This window comes from Cyphomyrmex costatus, unplaced genomic scaffold (genome assembly GCF_001594065.2).
Source record: "Cyphomyrmex costatus isolate MS0001 unplaced genomic scaffold, Ccosl1.0 scaffold330, whole genome shotgun sequence".
Taxonomy (NCBI): Eukaryota; Metazoa; Arthropoda; class Insecta; order Hymenoptera; family Formicidae; genus Cyphomyrmex; species Cyphomyrmex costatus.
The window spans coordinates 1,193,351-1,211,247 of NW_017277451.1; the positions used below are offsets into that span (position 1 = coordinate 1,193,351).

Below are 17,897 nucleotides of genomic sequence, written 5' to 3' on the forward strand. Positions count from 1 at the left end.
TAGACATTTCTATAAAATTAGCATGCCAACATGAGTATAATCAAATGAGTTGTATAGAGGATTTAGTGCTTTTTATGTGTTAATTTATTGTTCTAATTTAATCTTATTGATTTTAAAAAGTTAATATAAAACCGACTTCTTGTTAAATGGTTAGAGCAATAAAATTAAAATTAGAACAGTAAATTAGCACATAATAAGCACTAAATCCTTTGTACATCTCACCTGATTGTGTTCATGTTGGCATGTTAGCTTAATATAGAAATGTTTATTAAGCTAGCATGCCAACATAAGCACAATCAGGTAGAACGTACACAGGATTTAGTGCTCTTTATGTGCTAATTTATTGCTGTAATTTTGATTTTATTGCTCTAACCGTTTAACAAGAAGTCGGTTTTATACTAACTTTTTAAACAGTTAGAATACCCCCCCTAAAAATAATAATAAATCACAATAAAATTAAAATTAGAACAATAAATTTAAACATAAAAAGTACTAAATCTTGTATACAACTCATTTGATTATACTCATATTGACATTATTTTATGCTCTATTTTTTATTGGTCTAATCATTTAACAAGAAATCTGTTTTATGCTAACTTTTAAAAAAATTAGAATGCCCATTAAACAAAGTAACGATAATAATAAAACGCTATACTATAATTTAATGCTAATTATGTGCTTTTAATATACTCCAGTTTAAATTTTTATGAGCTCTATCTTTCACACTTGAAGTAACTTGTCCGGCGCTGGATACTGGATATTTGCCAGATATTCGGTACTATATTTCCAAAAAAATGATAATAAAAGTTTTTAGGTATTCGTATCATTATACATGTCATTTCAATATAAAATTTCGGCCAGATATATTGATAAAAATTAGATATCCGGCAATTCTTCTCTATCTCGTGCATCCTAGATTATTACTTAATACATTTAATTGTATTACAAATATTATGTGTTATACATAAGAGCATGAAATTTTATATATCTTTATATGTCTCTTTCTGCAACTATTTATATACCTATTACTTTCGAAACTTCATTTATTCCTTTTCTCTTTAAGAAAATATTTCTAGATTAAAGTCCTTCTCTCTCTGGCGCATTCGCTGCTGCCTCTGTAGTTTAAAGAAAGGGATTTAACGCACTAGCAAACCGAAAGATAAATGCACAGGCGAGTTGCCGTTGAATGACGGAACTCAGCGTAATTGCCTCGGGGGCGATAACTGACAACGAAATTCGCCGTAGCGGTTATCCCGGTTCACGCCGACCGATTACATCGTGCGAACGAATCGCCCGTCGACAGATACCGGAAACTTTCAATTCACTCCCAACCGCGTCATCAGTCGTGTAACCTCGTTAGTGTTGGTCAGGTTGTGTATTTACCTTGAGAATAGCGCAAACAAACTCTCTCTCTCTCTCTCTCTCTCTCTCTCTCTCTCTCTCTCTCTCTCTCTTTCAGCGGAACTGCGGGATCAACCTCCAGCTGCCGCAACTTTAACGTTTGTGTCGTGTCAAGTCATGTGCGTCAGTCAAGATTACACAGAGTGTGTGTAATCCGTTTTACAATGAATACGTGGCACATTGTATAATGGACGATGTTTCTACATAGCTAGAGAAGCGAATAACATCTCGAAGTACAAAAGGGAAACATTATAACAAGGAAGTAAAAAAATAAGTTTTTAACAAGGAAGTAATATAATAAAAAAATTAAGTAAATTAAGGACGTTTGCAATTTTTAATAAGATCAGAAAATATATATTGCAATGTACATACGGAAAAATAGGTTTGCCGAATCTAAAAATTTAATTAGAGGTAGATCTGAAAATTACTTTGTTAAATTATCAAATTAAATAATTATGTAGGACCCTCAAGCTGATTAATTGTTAAATTGTCAGAATTTTTTGCAATATTGTTTATCATTATACTGAAGTCTTCTACACAATGTTTTAATAATCTAACAAATTATTTTCAAAATAATTATATATAGAAATGCTTAAACATTGATGACAATGCTGCGAAAAGTTTTAATATTTTATCAAGTAATTTAAAAGTTCTTTATAATTATTTTGATGATTCAAACAAAATTATTTTCAGATTTGTATCTATCAAAATTTTTTAAATACTTTAGTAAAACCGTTCTGACGTATAGATATATAAATATTCCTAAAATATATAGTGGAAAAGTAACAAATAAATTTTTAATCGGAACAACATAACAACTAAAGTATCTCTAAATTCTTTGCCACATTATATACATATTATAGATTTATTATATATACTTTTATACGCAATATACGATTATATATTACATAAATCTAGAGGGAGAGAGAGAGAGAGAGGGATGAATTATCAACGAAGCTGTCCGTAACGTATGCCGGTGACAGTTCTCGCGGAACAACGGGAAACGGAGCCGTTGAGAATCACTCTAATCCTCGTAAAGGGATTCCTCGTGTGCGTATATATCTCCGTCCTTTCACGTAATCTGAGCTTAACTAAACTCAGTCTTAAACTTACTCGTGGTAATAGTCTTCGCTGTTAATCGAAGCTCTACTCTCAGCGTCCCGTTCCCGGAAGTTGCTCTGGACGACGGCATGCACACGAAGCGATTTTGTCGTCGTTACCCGTCGGACTTCGCTGGTGACCCCAAAGCACGACGCAAAGGCTCGATTAGAGCGTTATCCAGTGCGGCATGAATATCAAACTTCGGTCGGGAGGGCGCCGCGCCCGCCATTCCGTTCCGTTTATGTAACTTCAGCCGAGAACGGTGCGCGCAACGTCACCTTCGACCTCAGCGTCTTCGATGGAAAACCGATATCATCTTGCTCTTATTACTAAATCAACGTACGCTTTTTCATTGTATCGGCACATCTACAATTTTTAAAAATAAACATAACTATTATGCCTCTAGAGCGAATCTTAAACTTCAAGAGATGCGCACGCGATCATCATATTGAAAATTATATATACAATATATTTTGACGATATTAAATATTTGACATCCTGCTCTTTGATGTGGAATTATATCTCAGAAAAGATGGAATGTGTGGAAATAACTTCTTCACTTGCTTTAGTCATATATCCACGTCGTACAATTAGCTTTATATACACCTCGTGAAAGGATGCTTTAATCGCCCTCGACCATCACTGTCCCATCAACGCGTCATCCCTTGCCTGACCGCATAGAGCTCGAGCTGGGGCGGTATGAATTCCAACACACTCGCTCGTTTATTCCAGTATTGGTAAAACGAGGTTTGCGGGAAAATGGGGTGCAGAGCGTAAGTTTGGCAGCTCATTTTATCCCAGTCCGCAAACGTAATACCCGTCGACGCGGCGCACGGACGAAGAGAGATGTTTCCTGGACATTCCTGGACAGTTCGTCGGTATGGCGTACTGCGGTATGAATACGTATAAGGCTGTACTAAAGTTGGCGCCGGGACGCTGTAATGCGTCATAACGGGGCCGGCACGCATACACGGGTTCGCTTATCCTAAACACGAGGAAATACAGCGCCGCCATGACTTCAAGTCGCATCACCCATACATTCGCATTGCATATAATTTACATAATGAGCATCCATCTACCTGGAAACGTTCGCTTGAAAGGGGTCGGACGAAAGTTAAACGCATCTATGCCCTTCGTCCGACGTAGTTCCTAATGTTGCTCGATCCGTTTTGTTTGTGCATACCGAATACGCCTGGCCGTGCGCGCAATATCGTTCAACGAATTTAACGAAATCTGAGCCGAATATGTAAAACATCCCTTCCCGAATATATTTTTTAATCCAGATTGAGAATGATCCCCTCAGCGAAACCTCTTTTTTTTATACATTTTATATCGAATTTCCGTTAAAATACAACCGAAGGATACTGTTTTAATGACTGGATATATGATTTTGTTATTGCATTATTTTTATAAAAATTTAATTTAAAACATATTCAATGTTAGGTTACCATGCACCATGTAATTTTGCACGGAATATTTGATAAGGCATCGGGAAATTCGGGTAGCTAATTTAACGCACTGTTAATAGCGTGCACACTATGGGATACCGTATACTTTATGTGTTTATATTAGTATTGCGGAATTAACGTGGATTAGCCATCGTACCGGTTATGGCACTTTGCGATCGACAGGCAAACAAATCTGAGTTGCAGCGAGATACGCCGTTACCTTCGTTTACACAGCTTTCCAATCTGTCGAGCTGTTCGCAATTTTCAGAGAGTTCACTGTATCCCGTTTACATCCGCGGGACGCGAGACATAAGCTCGTTTCCACCTAAAAGGACCCGGACCCTCTAGCACACCGTATGAATACGTATAAGGCAATATTAAGCTTTGCATTATAGGGCTATCCATCACGATATATATATATCCCTTCTGCTTCAACGAAGCGTACAAGTGGATAGAATATATGCATATCCCCGTACACGCAAAGCTGACCCTACAAATCCTTTTCCCCTGATTGCGTATCATATCTGTTCTTTCACGTTTTTATTTTTAATACGGAGATAAAGAGATTTAAGGGTTTTGTCTTACATCTAAATTATATTTTCAAACTAAGTATATTTCAAAAATATATATCTAAAGGATCTTTTTTTTATAAACGTGTGAAAAATAGCAGTAAGAAATTTTTTTTGAAACTGTTTAATTAACTTGAAAATAAAGCTTTTTTTTAATTTTCCCGTTTAAAATTGTTCAATAGCAAAATTTTATACATTTCTAGGAAGCTATTTAAATATGTAGTCTTTACCGATGCTATAAGAAAGTGAAAAGACATTTGTTAATCGATTAAATGTTTTATGCATTATTGTATTTTATATTTTGAATATTTATTATTAATTGATGAATATATTTACAATCATTTTTTGATTCTATATTACGAGAGAAACTATATATAGTCTGAAATGTAGATTCGGTATATGATATTCATACATATGCAAAGTACTTCATATTTGCATTGCTTTAGCTAATGTAAAGGTCTATTATCCTATCGTAAAAAAAATTATTCTGCGCATTTTTATCTTTAACATCGTAAGTAAGATTAAAACTCAGTTAAATTCCACTTAAAAAAATTAACTTAAGAATTAAATGTAATTCGTTTCATTGCTGTGTGCTCAATTCGTCATTGAACTCTTAATTCTCAATCGTATTGCAAACTATCTGCAAATGCTCCGACATTTCCATACGAAACGAATCCTTTCTTGAATGGCGAAAGAAAGTTATCGGAAATAACGCGTTGAAGTAAAACGCCCTAAGATATACTTTGCACGTTGCACGAATACTTAAGCACAAAACACATAAAACGATGGGTCTATGCATATGACGCCGGCGCGTATACATTTGGCCGGTGCACAGTCAGTGGGTTTTAGCATGCGGAGCAGACCACCCTTTAATGCTGAAATATCGCTAGAACGTCGCAATGTTGCCCCGTCATCAACGTTGTCGTCTTGCCGCGCGATATTTCGAGACCCGAGTACGCGAAACCCTTAACCGCACGTTCAAAATCTAGCCCTTTGCTGCCACGTTGCTTTGTTATGCGCTTATGCATAAAGTTATAGTTGTAATTGTTAAGTAACTAGTGGAAGAGTTCTAACTTTAATATTATACAACAACTATCATTCTCTGCGAGAAGTAGTGTTTACCAAGTAATTTAACAACAAAGCAATTGACAGTGTTAAATAGACTACATAGAAATAGATTACATGGGTAGAAAATTAGTAATCCCATCGACATAGTTGAATCCCTTTCGTGCCTAATCGATGTCTGCTTAAGCGGGAGCAAACGTCTCGAGTTTGAGTGTTAGTTGAACGGCAAAACAACGAGTCGTCGAGGCGGAAAGCGGGTGGAAAGGAAGTTTTGAGGGCATCTGGAAGCTCCTAGTTAGTACTCGGAAAAACAAGCTGGCTGTCGTCAGGATAAGGGGATTAAGAAGGTTCTGAGCCAGCAGCTGGCAACTAACGCTCGAGCCGATTCCTCGGGACTGGGTTGGTCCATACTCGCAGTATTCAGACAGCACGTTGACTTCGACCAGCCAAGAAAGAACCCGCCGTTGTTGTCGTAATATATCGCCTGTGTTTTACGAATCACGTACGCCTACGTGCATCGGAAAGAAAAAAAAATGCGAATTACAACGAGCGAACGTTGCCGTGGAAATAAATAGAAATTAATTGATGAATTAACATATTTAAATGTGAAATAAAATAAATTAATAGAAGGCTCAACAAGTATAAAACAAATTAGTTAAAAATAAGAGAAAGGAGCCAAATAGTTTTCTTAAAAATTATAAATATAATTAATTCAAATCGCAATACATTAAAATCAAACAGAGTAAAAATTCGCAAGTAAAATTCGCAAACAGAGTAAAATTATATTTAAATGAGTTCTTAAAATATTATTTTTAATAATCTTGTAGTATAGAACGGAATTTTTAAACAGCTTGAGATGTTATTATATTTCTCTAAGCTCCTTACTTTCGTAAAATAATTTCGTAAATAAGAGCATTTATTATAATTTTATAGAACCAGAACACCTTCTGAACTGATTTCTCATTGATCAAAGTAATCGTCATTGGCTTCGAAACGTTCTCTTTTATTTGGAAGAAATAGAGCTAGAAAAAGAAGCTTAGAGAAACTCGAATCAGTATAACTTATTCGAATATTTTACATAACGGAATTCGACAGCGAAACCATAAATTTTCTACGCCATTCAAATACATCTTATACTTGGAACACCAGGCACCAACCATGCAACTGCAGAAACCGAGGAGGGTGCGGTCAGCGGAGCTTTCGGTTAAGGTCGAAGAAAGTCGTAAAGCGCTTAGAGGCAAAAATCCATCTTGCTGCGGGATAAAGTCCGTGCGATAACTTTAGACGGAAAAATTTCTGCCGATCGCAAGGATGAAACTCCAAAGTTGTCGGACGATAAGTAGCGGCGGCCGGAGTTCGCTCGATTTCCTACAGTTTTCATTAGTGGGCGAATCGTATTTCTCTCCCCTTCGCCGCCTCTTCTTAGCTTTCTTTTTCTCTCTCATTAACGGCCCGTCGGGTTACTCTACAATTTCCTCGACTAGACAATAAGCACAGCTGCGAAAAGAAAGAGGTACGAGGATGAGGAGAAACATCGCTTCCCCTTCCATTTGCCCCGGCTTTTCATAAAATCCAATTTAAGAACTACCCTGATCTCTCCCCTCCTCGTTCTTCCTTATTTTTCTAAAGTAGTGAAGAGCCGACAGGACATTTTTCTTCAAGATTGTAGTTAATGCATAATAAAAATGTGCAGAACATTGGAAGTTATGAATATAGCATATTTTTCTTTTTTCATTTTTAGTATAAAACGTATATATTTATTCAAAAACTTAAAATTTTGAACTCGGGTGTTTATTCAATTATTAAACTAATTATAATAATATTATAGACCACTTGTAGCACTATTTTTGTTATATGTTTATTAAATTCTACGTAAGTATTTAAAGAAATAATAGAAGTTTTTTTATATATAAAACTCTTTTATATATAAAAACAATATACTCTTATTAAAATCAAATATAATGTTCCTCTCAAATAATTACAATATTACATTTCTAATATTTTATTAATTTTTTTGACATATATTTATTTTTATTTTTTTACTTTGTATCGATTTTTCATATTTCAATCGCATTTAGTGACGACGAGACCTCTCGTGTGAAATGTTACAATTCTACATCAACAAGCTTCATTTCGTCGGTAACATATCTCAAGAAACTGTCGATAAGATTTTGGAAATTAATACAAAATGCATCTTTATAACGCATCTTTACATTTATTTTACTAGTTTAAACATATACAGTTCGTTTTCTATAGAAAAATATTATTTTCTACATCGATTTTACATTGATTGCTTTTCATATTATTTTGTTATTATTCGCTATAATTCATGATTACAATATACTTAAATTATACAGTGTTGAATATAATATGTACGCGTTCAGAACAACAACTATTCACTGAGCTCTCAATAAACTCTTTCATTGGCATATGGCATATTCCATAAAATCCTAAAATATAGATTAAAATCAGATAAAAGAGCTCACTAGGCACTCATAATGAGCGGTTGTTCTTCTAAATGCATTACTACATATGCAGTTAGAGAATAAAATTATTTGATTTTTTTAGCATCTATTATTCTCTGATTCAAATTAAATTCCTTAAACTAAAATTGTTTTATATTGCTTAGGACATTGCTCCACATCATTCACCGCTTTCCGATAATTATTCCAGACTTTCCGATTATTGAAACAGACAGTTCCACCGCCTCGTATGTATTGAGTATCCTGGAAAACAATAAAATATTAACTAATTTTTGTTTTAACAGTTCGTTTAATAAATTTTTCTTGTTTATAAACTAATTAACTAATTTATCAGCTCAGGGTACCTATTATGGAACAAAGTCGGAATGGAGGATTCCGATCGGAATTTTTCCATTTTCCCTAAAAAACACAATAGAAATCTAGAGAATAACTGAATAATTCCTATCGGAATCCATTCCAACTTTGTTCCATAATAGGTACCTTGATTCGTTATTTTTTTCTACAAGACATGTACTTACTGCTCGGTTAATATCACCTATGCAAGTCCAGGTTTTATTAGTTTTACCTTGAACAGCCACAGCCCACTTAGAATGATCGCGACTACTCTTAAAATCGATGTTAACTGATGCCAAATTAATGGATACGATATTGTAAACTCTAAAAAAATTTTTTTAATTTAATTTAATTTAATTTAATATATGAGTTTAACTAAAATTTATTTAACGGTCAAAATGAAAAATGTAACATTACTTCACTTGTTCGCAGTCTGATGGTAGTCTACCTCGTCCATTCAACCACGTTTCGGCAAATAAATCTGTTTTTAACGTCGGCGCAACAAATTCGTCGTACAAATCTATAAATTAACACAAAGAATACATTATAATTACTTATTAACAAGATTTTGTAAGAAATACGTTAATTATATGTAAAATATACATATATTCCACCAATTATAAAACAAATGATTTAAATTAAAAATGAAGAGAGAGACTTTTAAAATTCAACAGACATCCTTTTTCAAAGATATATTATTTATCATCTTATAGTATTATATATGTAAAATATGTACAATATTTTACTAACAAGTATGCAAAACAATATATACATATATATAAAGGTTAGTATTTATAATCGATTCTTCTTTTAAGACTATCATAAATAATGGTTTAAGATACTAATGCGGCTCTGTGATTGATTTATAACATTTTTTAATTGTTTGTAAAGAAACACAAATTTTAAATATAAAAACTGACCTAAGAAAAATATTTCTATGCAAAAATCATATATAAGTTTGTATTATTTATGTATAGATTTATACAAGCTAGACAAAATATTGTATTTTGTATCTCACTTTGAAGACATCACTTGAAATTATTTTCCGCAATATCTATATACACAAAAATGCCCAGAGTGTTTACCTTTCTGCCACTTATCACTCTTAGCAAATGATACAAATTCAACACCGCCAGATGATTTTAACATCGTTTTGCTGATGAAAGGTGCTTCTCTGATACGTTTCTGATTAGCCGCGGCCGTAAGTATCGGAAACATCGCGACAAATGTAGCGGGGATGTTTTTCCTATATGTTATTATTTGATTATACATCAATTGTCTACCGATAATATCGAATTGATCGTCGTCCACGGAAATGCACAAAAAGCTCTGTCCATTATTCATTCCGGATGTCGGATAATCATATTCGGATTGGTTTCCCTGCAGAGTTGAATTTTCATCCAATCGTCCCTGAGATTATTTTAATTTAAACAAAACATCTACATCTAAAATCTTATGTTATTATATAAAACATCGTCACAATAAAGTTAAATGAGCTCAGGTAACACATGACTGCCTCGGTTGTTGAATGGTGAAAATGTTTATACGGAATATGAGATTTCGATTTTCGGCTGAAGATATTTTACACAATAAAATTATTTATATACGGGTTTTAAGATGCCTATGAGCATCAATATTATTAAATTGTTTGTCAATTCATTTGTGAAATTATTACTCCAGCTTCAGTTGACTGTGTTTCAAGACCGATAAATTATCATAGTTATTATAGTTAGCTCAGAAATTGTATAAATTTACTAGAAATATTATTAGATACGAAGAACATAGCCTTGACCAAATATGATATTTTTCACTCACATGTTTAAAACATTATTTTATAATTATTAAATTAATGATTGTAATGAAATGTTATACAGGAATACAGAGGAAGGACAGAGACTGATAGTTTTAACAGACTTTAGAAAATTTATGAAAAAGACATTCTTTAAAAATACGACATTAATCAGGATAAATATCTTTATATTTTATTTGTTTGGCTATTTCACCTATTAATAAAATTATAAAGTATTTATAGAAAATATTATTATGAAGAAAAATATCAATATTTTGTATACTCTTAACGCTCTTATATACGTACTCGTTTTGTATCGTTACCGCTGTTGGGTACAGGTGGATAATTCGGAACGCTATGTATTAACCAGAATCCCTCTTGTTTGTTCGTCATCACAACACCTTTTGTATGACCATATTTTGCATTGACAGGTCTGTTAGGCGGATCATCATTGTACAAAACCCAGAAAGTCTCTGATGCAATTGACTAAACATGTATGATTATGTAAAATATTATATACATACGTATGTATGTTATATTATGATAATAAATATTATGCACAACACACTTTAAAATAAAAAATAATTTTTTCTCTATTTTTTAAAATATATACTATAAAATCTCTATTTTGAAAAATAGAAGTTTTGTGTATTCTTGCAATTCTATATATTCTTTAGAGAGAAAAAATTCTCAAAAATAAATAAATTGTAATGAATTAAAAGTTAATTTATAAATGTGAATAAAAAATTATTTTATAATGAAAATCAATTTAATAGAAAAAATTTTGATTTTATCATTTATTTGGCCGATTACATATCATATTTACTCGTTTTTATCATTCATTACACAGCAAATAATGGATCTAAACATGTACTTAAAAAACTAGAACTGTGCATGTATAACGTAACTGACAATTGGTACCAAACAAAATGATTTATGTGCCAAACACACCTGAGTAAATGAATATGTTTTTAAAGAGATGGGGGCAAATAATGACGGGGGGGGGGGGGGGATAATTCACGAATATCTAATCATCTTTTGAGAATGTAGCGAAATTATATGAAGTCGAACAGAGAAGAAAATTTTGCCTTCATGAAACAAGGTAAAACCTGGAACTTTTTGTGATATTTCAAGTTATATTTTTCGATTACTGAATTTTTGAATGAGATTTAATCTATTCTGATCGTATGTTTTTATTTATATTTTGATATAATCTCTATATTTGTAAATAATATCAATTTGGTTTTCTCAATAAAGTTATGAAGAAAAAAATAGTTCCTGGGGCAAGTAATGACAGTTTACTGTTAAGTACATATAATGACAAAACTTATCGGATTAAGTTTGTATTATATCGTATAATACACAGTTTTTATCTCCTATTCGGTTTTCATCTTGACGTTTTGGTTAGATAAGAACTTAATCCGATAAGTTTTGTCACTATATGAAAACCGAATAGAAGATAAAAACTGTGTATTATATCATATAATACACAGTTTTTATCTCCTATTCGGTTTTCATCTTGACGATTATATGTAATTGTCACTAATTGCCCCTTACCCAGTGAGAAATGAAAATGGAATCGACATCGAATTGATTCGACGTCGAAATCATCAAATCGACGTCGATTCCATTGTCATTTCTCACTGGGTAGAGTGTCACTATTTGTCCTTAGGGTGGGGCAAATAGTGACAAAAAAATGCAGATTTCAGTTCTTATGAAAATTTAACTTTTATACATAGCCTATGGGACCTTTGATTAAATTTTTTGTATATTTAAAGGAGGAAAGCATCTTTTTATTGAAAAATCATATCTTGTAATCTTGAAATTAGCATTGCAAGGCGAGTGAAAAAATCCGGCACTATTTATATCCTCTTTTCCCTTACGGTTTATTTGTTCTTACGTCATTGTATAAAGATGCTAAAGTAATTCCTGGTATTGAGTTTTTTGCACTGATTATTTTCGTAGATAACTGCCAACCTTTAGCAACAGTATTATTGGTCATATATAAGTACGCTGTTCCATTTCTAATCACAGGATTGCTGCTTTCTGATATCTTCGGCAACTTGTAAAGCACATACCTGAAATTGCACATTGCGATAATTGTTCATAAAGTTATCGATAGCGGAAAGCGGAAACACAATATATGGTTACTAGATAAACGCAACATTGTAACATTAATAAGATTAATGTTACCGAGTTGATAAAAGATAGATTTTTTTTTAAGAACAAAGAATTGTATGTATGCGTGTTTTTTAATATTTTTATAATGCTCTCTTTATATGTGCTTTAAACAGTATTATAAAAAAATATTTAAAACATAATGTTCATTAACTCTAAATACAGAAACATTACAAAATATAATTCTTGTTTAATACTCATTATAAGTTTAAAAAAATAATTGTTTACTTTGTTATTGGAACATATTTTGTTCAATATCAGTTTTTTTTTTTTAATATTAAACGTTTGAAAATGAATAGAATTGATTTGAACTTAATTATTTAATAATTATAACAATTACAAAATTAATGTGTGTTAATTTTGTACGTATTAAATATTATTAATTATATATTATATATATATATATATGCATATATTCTTCATATTGTTTTATTTATCCTTAGATCTAAGGGGATGAATGGAAACACGCTGAAATACGGTTTGTTGCAAAAGAGATAGTTCTTGTGCTTATATTCAGCTTTAGACACCCTTCAGTTTTTTTTTTACTCTTTTCTTTAAAAATTAATATTAAATATAAAAATTTTGAAGTCATCGTATTAATTGATCACTTGGTAATATAGTTTATCTCAAAGAAAAGAAAAAAAAAATTAAGTATTATAATATTCTAGGTCCAATTGACTTTTTTCATATACAGATATAAATATAATTTGAATTATACATGTTTACCATCACAGCAACTTATATTGGGTTTTAATTCGAAATACATTTATACTACTTACATTTCGAATAAAAATGAATTGGTCCTGAAATATTATAATACTTAACTTTTTCCTTTTTTTTTTAAGTTCTATTATTTTACGATTAATGAATTCAAGCACATCAAAATTTTTAGTTTTATAATCAAATTTTGAAAAAAATTGAGAGCTGTTTGTAGCTAGAATTTGAAATTCTTAATTTAACCACAAAGAATTATTTTTTGCAACAAAATCATATGCAACAATTATATTCAAAATATTATAATATATAAAATAATCATATTCAAAAATGCATTTATTCCACTTTTGGTTCTTCTAAAATAATTTTTTATAAGTTGTAATGACTTAAAACAGTTGACCTCATGTTAAAAAAATTATTAAAATCTTGAAAAATTATTATAATTTACAACCAGCAGTGAAAACATAAAAATACATAATATATTAAAGGCACTCACCAATCAACAATTTGATTATTTTCATCTTTACACCGAGCATTTTCCGCATTGCATGTAAGGAACAAAATGCTTATGCACAATAGTAAGAACATCATTAAATTATGTTATCGATATGCAAATTGAAGAAAAATCCGTAGCGATCACGAGCGCACCAATTTGTAATCTGCTGCTCTCTGAACGAGCAGACATTTATAAGTTATGACATAAAATAGTGTTAATTAAAATACATCGACAAACACACTTCTGTACATATACTATTATACTTACGGACCAATTATATCGTAGCGACAAAACGAAAGTTAGAATCGATCCAATGAAGAGTTCGGTTTGCATTACTTTCGACTCAATGAAGCAAATGTCACGTATTTTTGTCGAAACTCTCCATCTGAAACACGTACGAATTTACACAAGCACAGCTACAATACCATATATAATAGATATTTTATTATTTTAATAAGATAATTACATTATACAATAATGTTTCTTTTACAATCATCAACACTTCTTAATTGTTTGCATACTGATAAAAATGCAGTTGTACAAAATGTACATAAGACTGTATATATTTGTATGTAAAATGATAATAAGCTAATTATTTCTTGTTATTAAAGTAATTTGTTTAAAGAATTTATTTACAATAGAAATCTTGAATTGATAAAAATGTTATTTCTATTTTTTTATGAAAACCATTATACTGATCATATTGATAAATACATTGTTACATTACACACACACACACACACACACACACACACACAATGAGAAATAATAGTGTTTTGGTTTCGGCTATTTTTAACAGGATAATATTTTCAAAATCTATAAAATAATTATTTATATTTCCAAATTACATTACGTAATAATATAAATATTTTTATGAAAAATTAATATAAATTGAATAAGAAAACAATTTTTGTTAATATTTAATTATAAATAGAAATAGTTTGTTTGTGTTTATAAATACCTATGTAAAAATAAAGTATTTCTGAAAATTTATTTTTTACAGTTTATTTTATCGATCTGTTGATATATCTTTGAAAATATTAAAATTTAACATTAAAAATCCTATTAAATCTCTCTTTAATAAGAAGTTTATGTGGAGTTAACAAGAAAAAAATAAAATTTGTTTCTTCCTTAAATTTTTAATATTAAATTAATTTTTCTTCTATATTTAATCCAATATAATTTGTGTCAACAATCTTTGACGCTCAGTACATTAAAAATATTCACACATTATCATTTTTTAATAAAAATGCTAAATTACCTAAACATTTTAAAGACTGTGATATATTACAATAAAATTGAAATATTCGAATAAGACAAAGCGATATCGCGCCGCCTACACACGTAGATAACGTCAGAGCGTTACTGAGCATCGCCCCCGCACGCAATCTGCGCCTATGTTCACATGATGACCTTTGAGAATACAGCAGCGCCATGTGAAAACTTTAATATATATACATCGAAATGAGAGAAATGCGTGCATTTAAGAATGCGTTCCATTTTTTACTGGGGATGTATATTATGATTTTATTTTATCGTGTTCTTTAATATATTTCAGTAATCAATAATCAAGGATAAAATAATACATCATGTGCATCATATACGCGGAACATACTCTAAAAAAACATGCTCACCTCTCTTTTAAAATCTGCTTCTTTGATTAACGATACCGACACCGTTGTACAGCAGGTATTCACTGATAATATGAATGTGACGAAGATAATATAAATGTGTTTTGTGCAAACTCCAACCTCCACAGACGCGAAGGCATAAGAAAGAAAACTGACCATGAAGAATGAAGACGTCACATGATCATGCGTCTCATGCATCCAGACTGTACATTCCTGTAGTAAAACATGAAATCTTTGCTGCGAGAAATAAATGTAATGCATGATAAAAATAGTTTTAACATTATATATGCAGAGTGTACAAAAAATCAGATTCCACTTGTGTATAATATTGTAAATCACGCGTGTATGTATTATAAATTATTTACTTATTATTTATTTTACAATTTATATATATTATAATTTATTTATTAAAAATAATTACGTATACATTATTAACTGTTATTATTGTATTGCTGTTTAAAGTAAATCATGAAAAAACCAGTTTTGAGGAAATAAAACGTAAGGAATATATTGAAATTGAATATTATCAATTTGTGCATTATGCATTTATATTGTACACATATAATTTATTTAATTTTGTACTTCCATCTATCTTGTATTATTTTCAATGCAATTTGAAAGCTGTTCTAATTTGTTATAATATTTTGACTTATTATTTATTGAAAGATAAATGTTATATATTCATTGTATTAATTCTATATTTATGCTCGTTACATTTTTTGAAAATTATTTTTAAGATTTTAATAACCTGCGTGATTATATAAATATTTTATATAATAAATATTAATACATAAAACAACAAATGTGGAAGAAAAGAGAGAAAAAAATATTTATATTTAACTTGATAGCGCGAAATTACAGGATCGATTGAAGAAATTCGAGTAATCGACTGTTACTCAAGTAATTTCAAGTGATAAAGAAATATTTACTCCTTTAAAGCTACTAAATTCAAATTTTAATTAATTAATTAATATCTGTATTATCTTTTGTTATCAGATAACATAATTAATTTTTATTAACACAGTAAAAAGTTTGATTTGAGACTACGAATTTTATAATCAAAAATTTTACCATAAACAACTCTGCCAGTTAAATTAATCAGAGTTCGATTGAAGTTACTGAAACTTATCGTGTACAAAAGAATACAATTACATAGGTATTGTATTTAGAAAAACAAATTAAAATTCATGTAGTATATTTAAATTACATAAACAAATGCTAATAATCTTTAAAATATATATACATATAAAATATATGAAAATATAAAAATTTTGTTAAGTGAATTTTATTAAATTAAAAATCTAGATTTTTTTTATATTTTCGTTTAATCCGTACATTTTTATTCGAGCACAAACACAATATATTCTGCTTGTTCATTTTCGTCGAGCAAAAATCGAAGTAGTGAAAATTCGGCGCGATAAAACTGAAAAGATGTGCATCCGGTTGCATCGCGACATCCGGTGCACGCGCAAGGCTCCGGAACGCATGTGGCCGGTCCTGACTCCTGTGGGATACCCAGTGTTCTCTGTGATTCGCCGCTTGGCACTGCTCGGACTGAACACTGGAGTAGCGATATTCGTCGGTCACGATCAATTCGTGCAGTGGTTACTGTGGTGGTGTGTGGTATGGCGGACGCGAATTCATCGTGCGGAGGTAACGCAGTGTGAACGTCACGACAAGTGTCGCGGTGAAAATGACCGAGTGACGCGCGGCGTGCAGTAACTCCAATTTCTAAGGACTCTCCAAGGGATTCGAAAGGTTCCGCGTGTATTCTCACCGCCTTTCGTTCGTTTCTCCATTTACGTCCGTGTGGTCTTTCTCCCTTCTCGTAGGAGAAGGGATGGCGCGATAGCTCCGATGATACCATCCGCGGAGCGAATCCACGAGCGCCTCTACAACGGATCGCACTGACTGAGTATATCGTTGGCTCCGTCAGAGAATAACAAGCTGCGCGATGACTTCCGTTTCAGTGTCCCGAAGAGCCCTTCCATCACTTCCATGGCTCGAGAGATGCTCGGCTTGGAATTGTCGGTCAGTCCACTTGCAATAACCGAGATTGAGAGACGATAAAGATCACGCACGGTACACGCGATATTAATCTCACAGATTGATCTCTCTAACGGAGACTCACTCTGTAGGAACATTCTTTTACGCGAACGTTTTTTTCGTAATACCTATACGTGAATATAGCTTTTATAATAAAGATAAAACTTTATTGACACATGCTTTCTTAAGAAGTGTTATTGTACCGTCCGTAATATGAACATATTATTGTATTTATATGTAATATAGGATATAATTAATATTACAATTATTGCAATGAATAACAAAGCACATGTGTATGTGTGCATGTATAAAAAAATGTTTTGTGTGTTACATTATAATATTCGATGTATTTTATAATAACTTTTATATTAGTAGTTATTTAGAATTTTTATGAAAGAGTATCACATATTATAAGTACTTATCATAAAAATATCTCATACTAGTACTTGTAATCTTAATTTGTTTAACTTCTCAATCTCATTATCTTTTAATAATTAATTTTTTATAATATAATAAATGCTGAAGAATTTATATATACTTTTTGTAATAATTATATCTATTTAATCCTAGATATTTTTGTATTTAATAGGATAGCAGCCTGATGAATGGAACCATGGAATCTAATGCATGAAATATCTGCAAA

General features: G+C 31.3%; 1 protein-coding gene across 2 annotated transcripts; it reads right to left on the bottom strand.

Annotated features, from left to right (window-relative positions):
* Positions 1-7,881: 7,881 nt before the first annotated feature.
* DNaseII (deoxyribonuclease II) lies at positions 7,882-13,738 on the bottom strand. Of its 2 annotated transcripts, none has more exons than XM_018542424.1 (7): positions 13,578-13,738; positions 12,090-12,267; positions 10,496-10,675; positions 9,486-9,780; positions 8,818-8,920; positions 8,586-8,724; positions 7,882-8,310 (listed from the first exon to the last, which is right to left on the bottom strand). In XM_018542424.1, the coding sequence occupies exons 1-7, from the start codon at positions 13,670-13,672 to the stop codon at positions 8,185-8,187; spliced, it is 1,116 nt and encodes a 371-aa protein (XP_018397926.1). In that variant the 5' UTR covers positions 13,673-13,738; the 3' UTR covers positions 7,882-8,184. The 2 variants fall into 2 exon arrangements, with proteins under 2 accessions (XP_018397926.1, XP_018397925.1); XM_018542423.1 differs by having other exon boundaries at positions 9,486-9,810.
* Between the last annotated feature and the right edge of the window lie 4,159 nt (positions 13,739-17,897).